Below are 14,228 nucleotides of genomic sequence, written 5' to 3' on the forward strand. Positions count from 1 at the left end.
GTTTAAAAGAGGACAAAACACGAAAAAAATGACAATTAAATTTTGAAACATAGTTTATCTTCAATTTCGACTCTTTAAAATTCAACCGGAAAAAAGAAGAGAAAAACTAGCTAATTCGAATCTTTTTGAAAAAAATTTAAAAAATAATTTATGGAACATCATTAGTAATTTTTCCTGATTAAGATTAATTTTAGAATTTTGATGACATATTTTAAATAGGTTAAAATCCAATCTACACTTTATTAGAATATATAACAAATTGGACCAAGCTATATTTCTAACAAAGACAAATCATTATTTCTTCTAGATTTTCCAGAACAACAATTTTAAAAGAAATTCAAAAGACTTTGAAATAAGATATAAATTTGATTCTACAGATTTTCTAGATTTGCCAGAATAATTTTTTTGAATTTTAATCATAATAAGTTTGAAGAAATATTTCACAAATATTCTTCGTCCAAAAAACAGAAGCTAAAATGAATAATTAAATTAAAATGTATTTATTAATCTTTACAATAAAAAAAATAAATTTTCTTGAACATTGATTTAAATTGTCAGGAAAGAAGAGGAAGGAATTTAAAAGGTAAAAAGGTATATGTGTTTAAAAATCCTAAAATCATTTTTAAGGTTGTATTTTTTCTCTAAAATTGTCTTTCTGAAAGTTATAAGAAGCAAAGTAAAAAAAATAATGAATTTATTTAAACAAGTGAAGACCAAGTCTTTAAAACATTTTTTTGGATTTTCAAATTCTATTTGAGTTTTGTCTCTCTTAGAATTAAAAATGTCGGGCAAAGCGAGACCAGCTTGCTAGTAAATAAATAAAATTTAAAAAATAGAGGCAGCTCACTGGTAAGTGCTGCTATTTGAGCTATTTTTAGAACAGGCCAGCGGGCTACTCATCTGGTCCTTACCGGCACCGCGTTGGTGACCCCTGCACTACAGTATATCCTCATCAGCTGAACTAGGAAAGAGACACGTTGTACTGCACTGTTGATGCTGAATAAAGTGTTTTGAAAAAAATATGTATTTTAAGTATTTTTGAAAATATAATAGAATTCAGAAAAATATGCCTCAAAAATTGCACACGTCACGAAACTTTTACCATTTGTGTTTTAACTTCTTTTTCCACTCAGCAGCTAAGAAAAAGGGTTACATGCCTTCAAAATAAGATGCAGATACAACATAAAAAACAAATGAGAATTTGAACTCACCGTAACGCTGTAGATGTGTCAAGCTGGAGTGCATACCACGGTGATTTATCAATCGTCTCTAATAATTGTGTGTCAATGTCTTCAGCTATTTCCTCAATGCGCCGAGTCACCGTGTAGCCGACAGAGGCACCTGTGATATCTTTTTTTAACAGCAGCCTCTCCTAGAAGGACTTCTTAACAGCAACCTCTCCTAGAAGAACTTCTTAACAGCAACCTCTCCTAGAAGAACTTCTTAACAGCAGCCTCTCCTAGAAGAACTTCTTAACTGCAACCTCTCCTAGAAGAACTTCTTAACAGCAGCCTCTCCTAGAAGAACTTCTTAACAGCAGCCTCTCTTAGAAGAACTTCTTAACAGCAGCCTCTCCTAGAAGAACTTCTTAACAGCAGCCTCTCCTAGAAGAACTTCTTAACTGCAACCTCTCCTAGAAGAACTTCTTAACTGCAACCTCTCCTAGAAGAACTTCTTAACAGCAGCCTCTCCTAGAAGAACTTCTAAACAGCAGCCTCTCCTAGAAGAACTTCTTAACAGCAACCTCTCCTAGAAGGACTTCTTAACAGCAACCTCTCCTAGAAGAACTTCTTAACAGCAGCCTCTCCTAGAAGAACTTCTTAACTGCAACCTCTCCTAGAAGAACTTCTTAACAGCAGCCTCTCCTAGAAGAACTTCTAAACAGCAGCCTCTCCTAGAAGAACTTCTTAACAGCAACCTCTCCTAGAAGAACTTCTTAACAGCAACCTCTCCTAGAAGAACTTCTTAACTGCAACCTCTCCTAGAAGAACTTCTTAACAGCAGCCTCTCCTAGAAGAACTTCTAAACAGCAGCCTCTCCTAGAAGAACTTCTTAACAGCAACCTCTCCTAGAAGAACTTCTTAACAGCAACCTCTCCTAGAAGAACTTCTTAACTGCAACCTCTCCTAGAAGAACTTCTTAACAGCAGCCTCTCCTAGAAGAACTTCTTAACAGCAACCTCTCCTAGAAGAACTTCTTAACAGCAACCTCTCCTAGAAGAACTTCTTAACAGCAGCCTCTCCTAGAAGAACTTCTTAACTGCAACCTCTCCTAGAAGAAATTCTTAACAGCAACCTCTCCCTAGAAGAACTTCTTAACAGCAACCTCTCCTAGAAGGACTTCTTAACAGCAACCTCTCCTAGAAGAACTTCTTAACAGCAACCTCTCCTAGAAGAACTTCTTAACAGCAACCTCTCCTAGAAGAACTTCTTAACAGCAGCCTCTCCTAGAAGAACTTCTTAACTGCAACCTCTCCTAGAAGAAATTCTTAACAGCAACCTCTCCTAGAAGAACTTCTTAACAGCAACCTCTCCTAGAAGAACTTCTTAACAGCAACCTCTCCTAGAAGAACTTCTTAACAGCAGCCTCTCCTAGAAGAACTTCTTAACTGCAACCTCTCCTAGAAGAAATTCTTAACAGCAACCTCTCCTAGAAGAACTTCTTAACAGCAACCTCTCCTAGAAGAACTTCTTAACAGCAACCTCTCCTAGAAGAACTTCTTAACAGCAACCTCTCCTAGAAGAACTTCTTAACAGCAACCTCTCCTAGAAGAACTTCTTAACAGCAGCCTCTCCTAGAAGAACTTCTTAACAGCAACCTCTCCTAGAAGAACTTCTTAACAGCAACCTCTCCTAGAAGAACTTCTTAACAGCAACCTCTCCTAGAAGAACTTCTTAACAGCAGCCTCTCCTAGAAGAACTTCTTAACAGCAGCCTCTCCTAGAAGAACTTCTTAACTGCAACCTCTCCTAGAAGAAATTCTTAACAGCAGCCTCTCCTAGAAGAACTTCTTAACAGCAACCTCTCCTAGAAGAACTTCTTAACAGCAGCCTCTCCTAGAAGAACTTCTTAACAGCAACCTCTCCTAGAAGAACTTCTTAACAGCAACCTCTCCTAGAAGAACTTCTTAACAGCAACCTCTCCTAGAAGAACTTCTTAACAGCAACCTCTCCTAGAAGAACTTCTTAACAGTAACCTCTCCTAGAAGAACTTCTTAACAGCAGCCTCTCCTAGAAGAACTTCTTAACAGTAACCTCTCCTAGAAGAACTTCTTAACTGCAACCTCTCCTAGAAGAACTTCTTAACAGCAGCCTCTCCTAGAAGAACTTCTAAACAGCAGCCTCTCCTAGAAGAACTTCTTAACAGCAACCTCTCCTAGAAGAACTTCTTAACAGCAGCCTCTCCTAGAAGAACTTCTTAACTGCAACCTCTCCTAGAAGAAATTCTTAACAGCAACCTCTCCCTAGAAGAACTTCTTAACAGCAACCTCTCCTAGAAGGACTTCTTAACAGCAACCTCTCCTAGAAGAACTTCTTAACAGCAACCTCTCCTAGAAGAACTTCTTAACAGCAACCTCTCCTAGAAGAACTTCTTAACAGCAGCCTCTCCTAGAAGAACTTCTTAACTGCAACCTCTCCTAGAAGAAATTCTTAACAGCAACCTCTCCTAGAAGAACTTCTTAACAGCAACCTCTCCTAGAAGAACTTCTTAACAGCAACCTCTCCTAGAAGAACTTCTTAACAGCAGCCTCTCCTAGAAGAACTTCTTAACTGCAACCTCTCCTAGAAGAAATTCTTAACAGCAACCTCTCCTAGAAGAACTTCTTAACAGCAACCTCTCCTAGAAGAACTTCTTAACAGCAACCTCTCCTAGAAGAACTTCTTAACAGCAACCTCTCCTAGAAGAACTTCTTAACAGCAACCTCTCCTAGAAGAACTTCTTAACAGCAACCTCTCCTAGAAGAACTTCTTAACAGCAACCTCTCCTAGAAGAACTTCTTAACAGCAGCCTCTCCTAGAAGAACTTCTTAACAGCAGCCTCTCCTAGAAGAACTTCTTAACTGCAACCTCTCCTAGAAGAAATTCTTAACAGCAGCCTCTCCTAGAAGAACTTCTTAACAGCAACCTCTCCTAGAAGAACTTCTTAACAGCAGCCTCTCCTAGAAGAACTTCTTAACAGCAACCTCTCCTAGAAGAACTTCTTAACAGCAACCTCTCCTAGAAGAACTTCTTAACAGCAACCTCTCCTAGAAGAACTTCTTAACAGTAACCTCTCCTAGAAGAACTTCTTAACAGCAACCTCTCCTAGAAGAACTTCTTAACAGCAACCTCTCCTAGAAGAACTTCTTAACAGCAACCTCTCCTAGAAGAACTTCTTAATGTTGTAGAATTTCTGACCTTTGACCTATATTTCTTGTCTTTTAAGAATGTCCGCTCATTTTCAATTCTCTTCTATTTTGTGCCATTGAATGGACCAGTTGTGGGACAAAGGTGAATATGGAGTTATGCCAACCTGTCTACAGAATGTTTAGATTTTCCAAATATGACTAGGAGATACAAGGTTGTTTTGGAACAGACAAAACCAAAACAAAACAATCGTGACGCATTAGATAACAAACAATGACGCACAAGAGACATATAAAAAATGGCAGAGGACCGGAACTCGACAGTGATTGGCTTGTGTGTGTCTTGTTTACTCCGGAGTAACATGTGGTCTGTCTGTACGGCCAACTTAAATCAACCTGCACTTCTGATAATGGGTAAATAAATGTGTTGTACTAAACTACTTTTGTTGCCTGTTTAAGCTTCGGACAATCCACTACACAAATTGGCGTCACGAACAGGATGGTTTAGAAGCTACAGGTCGACAGCCGCTCCCGCTCTCTCTGTCAGGCAGACAATGTGCTGCACGCGTGCATAACAAGGTAAGCGTTTTGCTTAAAGTGTAAACATTTTGTGCCTGGAGAGAGCCGGATCGATAAGACTAATTGCTGAATCTATTTTTGATAAAAGATAGGTTTAGTCAGGTTCTCCAAAAACAACCTGGAATGGGGTAAATTATGGTTGGATTGAGTTGTTTTATATGTGATTATTTGTCTGTGTGTTTGTTGAAAACTTGTGATCTCTTGTTTTTAACATAAGGGGATTGTTATTATAATTTTGGTGGTTTGGAGTGTAGAAGCACAGACGATGTGAGACGAAAAATTTCTTTTAACCTCTTCATCCTCTGTCGTTGCTGGCAGAGGATGCTTCTTTCTGCAAGTACATCAGAATTAGCCAGAGTTGGACAAAGATAAATTCAAGGCAAGGTTTGCTAACTGGTGTGACATTTGGCCCATATAAAATTGATACGTCTGTGAAAGTGCGAGACACCTGCCTATGTGGAAACTGCAGCGGTCCCTAGTCCTTGTGACTCAGCGTGTAAAAAAGCCTCATATTAGGTGACCATTCAGTGACTCCGGTAAAGGAGATCAACTGAGCCAAGTTGTCACGAATCTGTTTAATGGCTGCAGAATAAACAGGTGGTGTCTCGGGCTCCATATGGTAGAGCTTTGGTGAAACTTGGTGAAACTGTATGGACTGACCAGACACGATGTATGTAGGATTGCTGGGTGATTCCTGGTGGTCCTATGGCGCCTTAGAGGCCAGTGATCCGTGTTGGTCAGTTTGATAACGCAGGTGCTGCTCCAATGAAACGGGTTCATCGCCGTTTTATGAGCAATGATGGAACCTGGTTTTTGTGATATGAGACGGCCGATTCCACAAAAGCACGCGTGCATTAGTTGTTTATATTGGTCCGGACCAGGAGGGCGTGGTTCGTGGGATAAAAATGTGTGTTTTTTAAATTTATATATATATATCTGCGTATTGTAATAACATTTGTGTAGCACCTGGTTTCTTATCTGTTTTAATTCCCCTCTGAAAAAATCAACCTCTCCCCTCACACTTTTCTCACAGCCCCGCTATCTGTAAAAGTTGGGAAATTGTCTAAAATGTGTGTGCGTGTGAGAAAGTAGACAAAGTTATGTACAGAAAACACATGAGTGAATGATCCATCCATATAATTATTTTCTTCCGCTTATCAAGAGGTTGGATCGCGGAGGCAGCAGCCTAAGCAGGGAAGCTCCCCCTCTTTGGCGCTGCGAGCGAATTCCAGTCATTTGAATTTGTTTTAAACTATACTGGTGATTGTGACTGTGCGATATTACAGTTGTTTTACACACTGAGATTTTGAGTACGGGAAAAAAGGCTCTTGCTCGCTGCTAAATTCTCTGTGTGAGTGACTGTGTGACGCATATAAAGAAAAAAAAAAAGGAGTCTCAGCTGGGAGACGTTTTGAGATAAGAGTGTGTCAGAAGTGGCGAGGCTGTGTGAGTGTCAGCTGTACGAGGCATTGGGCCGAAGAGGTGTGACACTGTTAGCATAGCATTGAGCTAGGTTAGCATTGAGCTAGGATAGCATTGAGCTAGGTTTAAAGAATACAAAAATAAATAAATAAATACAAAATATATAAATATATATAGTGGACAGCTGTACTCAATCTGAAGAGAAGGCTGACAGGTTGGTTTTGATAATAGGAAAAATAAAATATACTGTATATGAATAAATAAACATTTAAATATCAATACATACATTTGGACTGGGACATTGAAGCATTCCTTTGTGGTCAACCTGCACACACCTTGTAATGACCTGCTTACGAACTGTGCCCTGACAATTCAATACCGCACAGAAGGAACTTCCTGATGTTGCCCGACAGCACGACATCAGCTGACAACTACTGGGGACGCCTCCCAGGAACGAGTGGAGGACGGGGACTGCTCCAACTGTCCTAGCACTGGCTGACGGAGGTGCGTCCGTGTGTCCTGCCACCCAAACCGCCAAAGTGTATGATCACCAATTAGACGACTCATAATAGGAGCCTTTTGACTCTTATATATGGTGGGACTCAAGGTATGGCCGCTCATGTGAACTATCCTTACAACAATTAGAATGGCGTAAGATGGACAACTAATGACCCACATTGTTCCCTCTGTCCTGCCTAAGAAACCAAAAATGTAGGTCAAATGATAAAACAGGGCGTAGCTGCCGCTGATTGAACCGATACGCAAATACCGCATTTTCAATTATTTCGGTTGTCTGTTAAAAACATAGCTATTGGTTGCAATTTGGACATTCCTGCTGTAGGCTACGAGGAGCTAGCAGCTACACAACAGCTGAGCTAAAATAACAAATTTAAGCATATCAAAAAATTGTAGTTGCTTATTACATACACAAAGTCACTTAGAGACAGAAGTCTGTAGAAAGTATTCAGTAACAAACGTGTCCGCATTATTAAACTTTCTACCACAGGAAATATACTGAACAAATACAGCAGTTACTGTCAGACTCTAATCCGGATTACCTTGTCTATCAGAGACATGGTTAAAACCCACAACACCTTTCGTTCTAATTAATGTCCCGGGGTACAAGATTACAGAAAAGACAGATCGAGTGACAAAGGGGGGAGGAATTATGATTTATGAAAGGGAAAACATTAAAAGTAGATCAATTTGAGTATGTTGAAATTAAAATTACATCTTCCTCAGAAATGTATTTCAAGGTAATTGTAGTATACCGACCGACCACAGCTAAAGACATTTTTCTTGATTCATTTTCAGACATCCTCAAACAGCATAGTGTGAAAGAAGTAACGTCATGGGGGACGTTAATCTGGACTGGTTAAATAAAACACGTAGAAAGAAACTTAAGGATATTATAAACGGCTTCTACAATGATACAAATGATAAGCAGCCCTACTAGAATTACAATTGGATGTCAAAAATCAAAGAGAACATCTGTAAATACACGAATACAAAACCAGAAAGAAGAGTGCTAAAATAAAAATACCTTGGATTAATAAAACAATTTGGATTCTAATAAAGACATGAGGACTCAGCTCTCATAAGAGCAATTAAAACAGGTCTAAATACAGATAGTATGATTTAAAAGTTTGGAGGAACAAAGTTACAATGTTTATGCGGAAGTCTAAGGCTGACTTTCACTTAGAATTAATCAAAGCTGCAAAAGGGAACATTAGAAAGTTATGGAAAACCAGATACAAACTTACGGAAAGAGAGCAAACAAGAAACAACACTATAACATTAAATATCAATGGCGCTACTATCGCAGACAGTCTGGACATAAGTAATAATTTTAATGAACATTTCATCCAGTCTGTACAAACCCTGAATAAAGAGTCCCTCAAAATCAGTGCAAATAATTGTCATTTATTCAGGATGGACTAATTTTAGAATTAACAAATGAAACAAAGTTAAACAAAATCTTCACTGCATTATCAGACTCACGATCTAGAGATATATATATATGGGTTGGACACTATCTTCCTAAAAACATATAAGGATTGTATTATTGCTCGTATAACAACAATTGATAAATACATCCATAACGGAAAAGACTTTCCCTACCACGTCGAGAAACTGCTACTATGATTAAATCCATAAAGCAGGAAATAAAGAAGACCAGAACATGTACAGACCAATTAGCCTTCTCCACGTTAGAACAAAAGGAATAGAAAATTTGAAGTTAAAAAGTGGCTTTGGAGCAATCAAGGCTGCTCAGACGGTCACTAAGAGGGGCATTATGTTGACACATCAACTTAATGAGTATTATATTTATCCATGAGAGCATTTTTGTTGTAGATTGTGAGGTATGGTTGTTAAAATCTTGGTTGTTGTTATGAATGATGACAGATGTGAACAAGAGCATGTATTGTCTTTGTGTGATGATGTAAATAAGGTGTGGTTGTATTGTATGTTAAGTATGTGTCCATGAAGGGGCATTTTAGGACTTCTCTTAATCTGATTACATGCTACAGTATGATTATTTTTTTTATTAATTATTAATTACTATGAATGTATATATTTATTATGATTAATTAGTGTCATAATTTTATTGCTTGATTTTTGGATCCCTTTAATTTAGGTAGCCAGGGACTGCAGATGGAAAGTAGCTATTTAGATATAATCTGGTACAGAACAAATCTGTTTCTGAACTTAATGTTTCTGTGCATTGTCCCATCATAGATAGACTAAATTAAATACAACTATTTAGTGAATTATTGTGGCCACAATAATTCACTAGGTGTTGTAAAATATCAAAGTACTACTGCAAAAGCGAACAGTGACCTCAAACATGACCTGTCCTCCGCCTCTGTTCTTGCTGCACTTGACTATCAGCTGCCTTTTCTTTTTCTTGGATGTTTCTGAAACTACTAATACTACTACTACTACTACTATTACTATTACTACAACTAACACTGTCCCTGTGAGAGGGACAGAGGGGGGAGGTGAGTTTGGATTGGGTCAAGTTTGAGCGTGTTGAGGTTTTATTTAATCGATATGATCAATCCGGTACAAGGATAAAGGAACGTAATGATTTAGATTGACAATTGCAGTGGTTGGCGAAAGCAACCCCAACCTCAAAGGAGGGTGCCAATTCAGTAATTAAATGTTTTGTGAATGATCTAATATCCCGACATGGTTTCCCCAAAAAGATTAGGTCAAACAACGGCACCTATTTTAAGAAAACAGGTTAATCTTCTTCAGTCACAAGATCAGCACTTCTCAGGACCAGCAGCTTCCTAGGAAGGTGGAAAGACCATGAGACCAAAATGGTAAGTTTGCAAAATGTAGAATTTGTGTGCCAGTTCCTCTGTGCAGATTTGAGGATGAAAGCAGCCACTCCAGATTCCCTTGCACTCGCTAAGAGGGGCACGGTCAAAGCCGATCCAGGACCAACACCCGATACCCGACTGGAAGGAACCGAGAGGAGAGACAACACCTTGCCAGCGATGACGAGAACGACTAAGGTTGCCAGCCAATATGTGTCCACCGGGACTCCAGCAGCTGTGGAAAGAAGTGTCGGGAGTGCCGAAGCGGCGAGGAGGCCTAGAAGCAAGCCGAGGGCCTGGACCAAAGCCCCACGCCCCATACTCTGCCCCAGCCTTCCCCAAAGCCCCCACAGCTCCAACTTTTTCTCAGCTTTTCCCCAAAGCGGCCAGCGCGCACATGCCATTGCACAGTCTGCCATTGGACTGAACCACACCCCAAGAAGAGACAGAGACAGACTGTTTGAGTGGATCTCTTTCTTCACCAAGGCAGCCAAAAGCCCAACGAGGTGTCGGCAGGCCACCAGCCTGAGGCACCACCGAGCCATCTATACGAGCACTAATCGAACATGGACTCATACGAAATTCAGTTGTGTGTTCAAAATCAATTGATAATTAACAATATTGGTAACTACATTCATTGCAAATGCCGGGAAAAATATTTTTGCAAATGTCTTACAGTCATAAGTCTATATACATTCATCTATTTATGTTCAATAATGTTCATGATCAAAGTATTTGTTATTCCTTTACTAAATCAAAGGGTAGGCCACTAATTGTGTTCTGTGAGATGGTTTTACTGCAGGCTGGTAACAGCGATCGCTCTGAAGGAGGGTCATAGACGGAATTTTTGCCTCGTATAAAAACATTGAGGTTTTTGCCTCTATCTGTGGTAGAGATTAGTGGTCTACATCAGAAATTGTTTTGGTCCAGGGTCTTAAGACCCTGGAAGGCGGGTATGTAGTAGAATTTCTGACCTTTGACCTATATTGCATGTCTAATAAGAATGTACGCTCATTTAATTTCTCTTCTATTCTGTGCCAGTGGGACAAAAGTGAATATTAAGTCGTGCTAACCTGTCTACAGAATGTGTTGACTGTCTAAAGGATTTGAATTGTTATGGAACAGATAGGGAAAACAAAGACATTGACGCACTAGATAAAAGACATTAACGCACTCGATAAGAAACAATGACGCACAAGAGACATATAAAAAATGGCAGAAGACCGGAACTCGAGAGTGATTTTGGCTTGTGTGTGTCTTGTTTACTCCGGAGTAACATGTGGTCTGTCTGCACGGCTAACTTAATTCAACCTGCACTTCTGATAATGGGTAAATAAATTTGTTGTACTAAACTACTTTTGTTGCCTGTTTAAGCTTCGGACAATCCATTACACCCGCATGCCTGCTCGATGGCATTCTCACATGCCTGCATGATGGCATTCCCGCATGCCTGCTTGATGGCATTCTCGCATGCCTGCATGATGGCATTCCCGCATGCCTGCTTGATGGCATTCCCACATGCCTGCATGATGGCATTCCCGCATGCCTGCATGATGGCATTCCCGCATGCCTGCTTGATGGCATTCTCGCATGCCTGCATGATGGCATTCCTGCATGCCTGCTTGATGGCATTCCTGCATGCCTGCTTGATGGCATTCCTGCATGCCTGCTTGATGGCATTCCCGCATGCCTGCATGATGGCATTCCTGCATGCCTGCTTGATGGCATTCCTGCATGTCTGCTTGATGGCATTCCTGCATGCCTGCATGATGGCATTCCCGCATGTCTGCTTGATGGCATTCCTGCATGCCTGCATGATGGCATTCCTGCATGCCTGCTTGATGGCATTCCTGCATGCCTGCTTGATGGCATTCCTGCATGCCTGCTTGATGGCATTCCCGCATGCCTGCATGATGGCATTCCTGCATGCCTGCTTGATGGCATTCCTGCATGCCTGCTTGATGGCATTCCTGCATGCCTGCTTGATGGCATTCCTGCATGCCTGCTTGATGGCATTCCTGCATGCCTGCTTGATGGCATTCCTGCATGTCTGCTTGATGGCATTCCTGCATGCCTGCATGATGGCATTCCTGCATGCCTGCTTGATGGCATTCCTGCATGCCTGCTTGATGGCATTCCTGCATGCCTGCTTGATGGCATTCCCGCATGCCTGCATGATGGCATTCCTGCATGCCTGCTTGATGGCATTCCTGCATGCCTGCTTGATGGCATTCCTGCATGCCTGCTTGATGGCATTCCTGCATGCCTGCTTGATGGCATTCCCGCATGCCTGCATGATGGCATTCCTGCATGCCTGCTTGATGGCATTCCTGCATGCCTGCTTGATGGCATTCCTGCATGTCTGCTTGATGGCATTCCTGCATGCCTGCATGATGGCATTCCTGCATGTCTGCTTGATGGCATTCCTGCATGCCTGCATGATGGCATTCCCGCATGTCTGCTTGATGGCATTCCCGCATGCCTGCATGATGGCATTCCCGCATGCCTGCATGATGGCATTCCCGCATGCCTGCTTGATGGCATTCCTGCATGCCTGCTTGATGGCATTCCTGCATGTCTGCTTGATGGCATTCCTGCATGCCTGCATGATGGCATTCCCGCATGTCTGCTTGATGGCATTCCCGCATGCCTACATGATGGCATTCCTGCATGCCTGCATGATGGCATTCCTGCATGCCTGCTTGATGGCATTCCTGCATGCCTGCTTGATGGCATTCCTGCATGTCTGCTTGATGGCATTCCCGCATGCCTGCATGATGGCATTCCTGCATGCCTGCTTGATGGCATTCCCGCATGCCTGCATGATGGCATTCCTGCATGCCTGCTTGATGGCATTCCTGCATGTCTGCTTGATGGCATTCCTGCATGCCTGCATGATGGCATTCCCGCATGTCTGCTTGATGGCATTCCCGCATGCCTACATGATGGCATTCCTGCATGCCTGCATGATGGCATTCCTGCATGCCTGCTTGATGGCATTCCTGCATGCCTGCTTGATGGCATTCCTGCATGTCTGCTTGATGGCATTCCTGCATGCCTGCTTGATGGCATTCCTGCATGCCTGCTTGATGGCATTCCTGCATGCCTGCTTGATGGCATTCCTGCATGTCTGCTTGATGGCATTCCTGCATGCCTGCTTGATGGCATTCCCGCATGCCTGCATGATGGCATTCCCGCATGCCTGCATGATGGCATTCCCGCATGCCTGCTTGATGGCATTCCCGCATGCCTGCTTGATGGCATTCCTGCATGCCTGCTTGATGGCATTCCTGCATGCCTGCTTGATGGCATTCCTGCATGTCTGCTTGATGGCATTCCTGCATGCCTGCTTGATGGCATTCCCGCATGCCTGCATGATGGCATTCCCGCATGCCTGCATGATGGCATTCCCGCATGCCTGCTTGATGGCATTCCTGCATGCCTGCTTGATGGCATTCCCGCATGTCTGCTTGATGGCATTCCTGCATGCCTGCTTGATGGCATTCCTGCATGTCTGCTTGATGGCATTCCTGCATGCCTGCTTGATGGCATTCCCGCATGCCTGCTTGATGGCATTCCTGCATGCCTGCTTGATGGCATTCCTGCATGCCTGCTTGATGGCATTCCTGCATGCCTGCTTGATGGCATTCCTGCATGTCTGCTTGATGGCATTCCTGCATGCCTGCATGATGGCATTCCTGCATGCCTGCTTGATGGCATTCCCGCATGCCTGCATGATGGCATTCCTGCATGCCTGCTTGATGGCATTCCTGCATGCCTGCTTGATGGCATTCCTGCATGCCTGCTTGATGGCATTCCCGCATGCCTGCATGATGGCATTCCTGCATGCCTGCTTGATGGCATTCCTGCATGCCTGCTTGATGGCATTCCTGCATGTCTGCTTGATGGCATTCCTGCATGCCTGCATGATGGCATTCCTGCATGTCTGCTTGATGGCATTCCTGCATGCCTGCATGATGGCATTCCCGCATGTCTGCTTGATGGCATTCCCGCATGCCTGCATGATGGCATTCCCGCATGCCTGCATGATGGCATTCCTGCATGCCTGCTTGATGGCATTCCTGCATGCCTGCATGATGGCATTCCCGCATGCCTGCATGATGGCATTCCCGCATGCCTGCATGATGGCATTCCCGCATGCCTGCATGATGGCATTCCCGCATGCCTGCTTGATGGCATTCCCGCATGCCTGCATGATGGCATTCCTGCATGCCTGCTTGATGGCATTCCTGCATGTCTGCTTGATGGCATTCCTGCATGCCTGCATGATGGCATTCCCGCATGTCTGCTTGATGGCATTCCCGCATGCCTACATGATGGCATTCCTGCATGCCTGCATGATGGCATTCCTGCATGCCTGCTTGATGGCATTCCTGCATGCCTGCTTGATGGCATTCCTGCATGTCTGCTTGATGGCATTCCTGCATGCCTGCTTGATGGCATTCCTGCATGCCTGCTTGATGGCATTCCTGCATGCCTGCTTGATGGCATTCCTGCATGTCTGCTTGATGGCATTCCTGCATGCCTGCTTGATGG

General features: G+C 42.6%; 1 protein-coding gene across 1 annotated transcript; it reads left to right on the top strand.

The window, feature by feature from the left end:
• The first annotated feature begins 6,774 nt into the window (after window positions 1-6,774).
• Window positions 6,775-10,971, top strand: LOC133639747 (uncharacterized). The gene is made up of 2 exons (XM_062033331.1): window positions 6,775-6,849; window positions 9,607-10,971. The coding sequence occupies exon 2, from the start codon at window positions 9,672-9,674 to the stop codon at window positions 10,278-10,280; it is 609 nt and encodes a 202-aa protein (XP_061889315.1). The 5' UTR covers window positions 6,775-6,849; window positions 9,607-9,671; the 3' UTR covers window positions 10,281-10,971.
• The last annotated feature ends 3,257 nt before the right edge of the window (window positions 10,972-14,228 follow it).

The sequence above is a fragment of the Entelurus aequoreus genome, linkage group LG22, assembly GCF_033978785.1.
Source record: "Entelurus aequoreus isolate RoL-2023_Sb linkage group LG22, RoL_Eaeq_v1.1, whole genome shotgun sequence".
NCBI lineage: Eukaryota > Metazoa > Chordata > Actinopteri > Syngnathiformes > Syngnathidae > Entelurus > Entelurus aequoreus.